The sequence below is a fragment of the Hordeum vulgare genome, chromosome 7H (assembly GCF_904849725.1).
Source record: "Hordeum vulgare subsp. vulgare chromosome 7H, MorexV3_pseudomolecules_assembly, whole genome shotgun sequence".
Lineage (NCBI taxonomy): Eukaryota > Viridiplantae > Streptophyta > Magnoliopsida > Poales > Poaceae > Hordeum > Hordeum vulgare.
The window spans coordinates 605846635-605851576 of NC_058524.1; the positions used below are offsets into that span (position 1 = coordinate 605846635).

Here is a 4942-nt window from a genome sequence, read left to right on the forward strand (position 1 = left end):
TAATTGTCGGGTCCGTAGAGTCTCTGAGCTGCTGGATGAACGAGGACAATGGGACATGGCATACCTACGCCGTTACTTCTTACCAATGGATGTCAAGGCAATCTCTGAGATCAGGGCTTCTCCGAACAGACTAGGGCAGGATGTTATCGCATGGGCTCCAGATCCTAAGGGTTTTTTTTCAGTCCGGACGGCTTACCGCCTAGCTCATGAGGATATGCACAGAAAAACTATGAGTGCATCGAGCTGGGCACCTGATGGGTCAAGAGCTATATGGAAATCGCTATGGTGATGCCCTGCGCCTCCTAAAGTCAGGGTATTTGCATGGCGCGTCGCGACTAACTCACTGGCTATTGCGGTTAATCTTAAAAGGCGAAGCATTGGTTTGTCTGATATATGTGTTATTTGTGGAATGGAACCTGAAGATACCTTCCAAGCTCTCTGCCGGTGCCCGCTTGCGCAACGCTTATGGAGGGAGATGAGTAAGCTCTGGAGCATGCCCAAGCTGGAGAACATTTGCAACACCGGCTCCGAATGGCTGCTACACCTACTGCATCAATGTCAACCGACTGAGAGACTACCCACGCTGATGACCTTATGGCGAAGTTGGCACGTGCACAATGAGATCACCCATGGCAAGCTAGCTCCCCTTATTGAAGCGTCAACGAGGTTTCTTAGTAGCTACATGGAAACCCTGCTTTGCATAAAATATAACCCTCTGGCAGATATTACCAAAGGGAAGATGGCGGTCTCTCATCATCGGGATCCGGGGGCAAAGGAGGAGAAGCGGGAACGGGTGGAAGGGCCGGAGTTCAACTGGGTTAGAACACCGATGGGCTGGACAAAACTGAACATCGATGGGGCTTTTAACCCAGAACAACACACTGCTGAAGCTGGCATGGTACTTCGCGGAGAGGATGGCCAGGTTATCTTCTCCTCTTGCCGTTATCTTCGCTCTTGTTCTTCTGTCCTCGAAGCGGAGCTTGCTGCCTGTGCGGAAGGAATCGAAATTGCAAAAGCTTGTAGCTCGCTCCCTATGATTATTGAGACGGATTGCTTGGAGGCTGCGCAGATGATCATACAGGAGGAGACTAATAGATCACCATGCACGGCGCTTGTCATGCAAATCAGAAGAGCCCTAGATGAGGTGGGTGAACATGTGATATCACATGTAGTTAGAAATAGGAATAAAGTGGCTGATGCCCTTGCTCGGATCAACCGTGTTGATCAGCGTACGGCGGTGTGGCTTCGCTGTACGCCAGTAGAATTATCTGCCCTTTGTAGGAAAGACTCTTTTGAGCCCACTTATTAATGAAGGTTTTCACCCGCAAAAAAAAAAAAAAAATTGGTTCACGTATAGGCATATGAAAAAAATGCATGATGTATGCTTCAATTTCGTCCCGCTCTAATTCCTCGGGCAAATTATGGCAATTGCATGGGCCTTTTTTTAGTAAGCAATCAAATTAGAGCGCATCTTTTATTTTTGGAAGCAATCTAATTAAACAGCAATAAAATAATGTGAAACATTAGTATAGGACCTAATTCATCCGCATGTAATATACTTGGATGTAATCAAACTCATTAATGTACGCGGAAGGAACGTTTGCTCGCATGGTCCACGTTGCATTAGGAGCAGTGCTCGGTGAAAAGAATGCATTAAAAGGTAGGGGAAAAGAACGCGCCGTTTTGCTTCCCATCGTACGCAACCTCCCCTCTCCCTCGCTCTTTCCACCGGGCGGCGGCCGCACCACCCCACCGCGCGCGCAGAGCTCCGGGCGGCCGCCGGTTCCGAGCGTCTCCCTCTGCCTCAAGCTCCGGAACCCTAGAGTCTCTCCCCCACTCGGCCCGCCTCTCCGGTGAGATGCCGCTAACCCACATCGCCTTCCCCGACGCAGCTAATGGAAAGGAGGGACAACTTCCTCCGCCCCCGGCCCCCGACGACGCCGCGACCGCCGGCAGAAGCACCACGTTCCCCGCCGTCGGGGACACGGGCCACCTCACCTCCTCCTCCATCGCGGGCGACCTTCTCGGCTTCCTGGGCCAGATCCATGCGGCCTGCAAGCCCCACGAGCCTCTCGGTGAGCTCAGCCACACCCTAAGCATTGCTGCTTCCATCTAGTGTTATGCATTTTGTTCAACGCCGGTGACATGCAAATCAAACCAAGTTAACACGTCATAACTTCAGTACACGGGAAGTGGACGTGCAAAGTAGATCCTGATTATTAGTGCCTAAATCCTACAGAGGAAGAGTAACTATACTTCTTGCATCTTCCAGTTTTATGATGATATTCAACCATGCTGTAATTTATCTTACCACTTGGGTATGTGCTAAATTTTCGTAGAAACTTAGATAGAGGCACATTCCAGCAGTACTATCTGACAGTTGGATTGTGTACTCATTTGGTATGTTGCAAAAACGGATGATTGTCTTAGACCCTGCAGTCAGACCCTTCGAATTAAGTAATCGCCAAGTCAACATGCACAAGTGTATGTCCGATAGAATTCATGATGCTCTTTTCAATTCTCTGAACAAATTATTCAGCTCCTGGCATTGCCAATCCAGTGACGACCATGCCTTTTTCGATCATAATGATGGAGAAACTTTCTAAGTTTCCTTTCTGATTGCATCATCTATAGAACCAATGGACATGGACCATTTTGTTCAGTGCTCGAGTTACTTAGATCTCATGGTCTTTTCAGGTTTCTGACATTGATTTTGCCATAGAGATAGTAGGATCAGATATATATAGTGCGAGAAGTAGATGGTCTTGCCATGAGCTCTCGTAATGTATGGCCGTCGCCTGAGGAAAGGAAGAAGGTTTGTCTTCTGGACAAACTGTTTTCGCACACTTATATTCTGACTTTTCAAGGGTACATTTATAGAAAAAATATATTTATCGCATTTTTTTATCATTTGTGGACATTTTATTGTTGGGATCTTCATCTTAAAGGATTGTATAATCACTTATTAATTCTTTTGCACCAAGATGTGGATCTAAGTGGCTTTCTAACACCCTAATTTAACCCTTTTACTTTATATCCAGGTGACTGTAAATTTGTTAACGCTTAATGCTACCGCGGTTGGGGTCCATCATCCAGTACTCCGTTTGCAGGAGGTGGACCTGAAAGATTCTTAGTCAGGGGAGGAAGTACCAATGATGTCAGGCCTATAGAATGGACACCAGGAACCATTTGTTATTAGTTGATGGGTTCTGTTGTTTCTATTTGTTAGCAGAAATTCAGTGATTCGTAGTTGTTTACATGGTACAACCTTTCTACACCAAATGCACCTCACCCATCATATGATGACAACAAACCTTCTTCCTTTCTTCAGGTAAAAGTACTGTTTGCAAACTGATCATCAAACAGCTATGCGATCAGTGTATAGTTGTTACTCAGGTTTTTTGTATTACAGCTCTAGTTATGCTTCTTATGATATTTGGACCATCCATTCTTTCTTGACAAAGTCACTAATAGTTTATTTCTCCTGTTTTATATGTGTGTAGTGTCATTAACTATGCATTCAATTTTTTTATCAACATCCCTTGCTATAATTTTATTGTAATCGTATGATGCGTACAATCTCTCAAGCAATAAGAATTTTGATCTGAAATATCACAAGAAATAGTTTAAGGGTGCATTCCCATCTTGGTATTTGTTGTTGACATCAACATTTTTTCCATGTTAATTGTTTAGTTTAACTTGTTGTTACAGATTGCATTTTTTATATTTCTATGTATATTCCTTTTAACTAACATATCATTCTATTGTTATATCAGTAGCTATAACCGTTTAATACTCTTTTGGGACAATGAATCATATTCACATATTTAGTTGTCATGAACGCATGATCCATTAGAGGAATTACCTTTCAAGCAATCTGTTTATTGTGCATTTTTGGTGAGGTTTACAACGAGTCATGGGAGTAGCGCATGAGAGGCGAAGGCGACAACGGCAACGATTTCAATCGGTGGTACGCCTCCCTGTTGGAGGCGATGGCGTGATCCGGCCGTGCCACCTGACACCTGCTTCCTGACCGTGCTACTACACCAACACTTACCCGTTTGTATCACCTTTTGCTTGGCACTGGACTTTCGCTGTCAGGCCAAGAAGGAGGGCGACACAGACGACATCTTTGCAGGAATGAGTTTCCACAAAGGAATCGGAGTGGGAGGAGCAGATAAGGGTCGTTGGAAGCAAGGATGGATGAGGTGGCGGGGCTCAGCCTCAGTCGTCTAGCAGTCACTTGGTATACTTATGTCTCCTCTGTCTGTTTCTAGGAATCTTATATTCTTCCATAATCGTTTACAAATATGTGAGAACAAGTCATGGGAGCTTAATTCTGTTAAGCACCAATATATCACGCTCATCGAATCAGCCTATCATCACTTGCTGAATTTGTTTTCTTATTTCTCCAACCAACAACTTGCACCTGACTATGCTATCGCATATGATGTGGTTTATTCTCACGTGAACAACCAATATATTTAGTTGAAGAGGCTCTCGTCGCTTGCATGCAAATGCATCACACACTCATCGCTTGCATGCAGATGCATCACAAAAATCACAAAAAGGCGGTTAGGCAGACACGTCTAAGGCGGCGCAGCAAGGCTGCGCCCCAACAACTAGTATACTTGGAAGGTGGGAATCATGGCTGGCTAATACAGTAGGTCCTAATTCATCCGCAGTTAATATACTTGGAAGGTGGAAATCGTGGTTGGCTAATAAATATTTATTTCTAACAGGTTGAGCAATTGTAAACCTGATATACCTTCATATGATGATGAGTTAACGGTTGATGCTCTAGGTGCCGAGGCACCTAGGCGCACCAAACATTTTATGTATAGAATGCATCCTCACATCCCTAATTCTCCCCCACAATCCCCTCCTTGTCGAGCCTCGGTCCCGCCGAGCGACACAATTCGTCCACACGAACCACAAAGGC

At 45.1% G+C, this 4942-nt stretch overlaps 1 protein-coding gene across 1 annotated transcript; it reads left to right on the forward strand.

Annotated features, from left to right (window-relative positions):
* Positions 1-1630: 1630 nt before the first annotated feature.
* LOC123409853 lies at positions 1631-4385 on the forward strand. Its single transcript, XM_045102722.1, has 2 exons — positions 1631-2075; positions 3042-4385. The coding sequence occupies exons 1-2, from the start codon at positions 1859-1861 to the stop codon at positions 3065-3067; spliced, it is 243 nt and encodes an 80-aa protein (XP_044958657.1). The 5' UTR covers positions 1631-1858; the 3' UTR covers positions 3068-4385.
* The last annotated feature ends 557 nt before the right edge of the window (positions 4386-4942 follow it).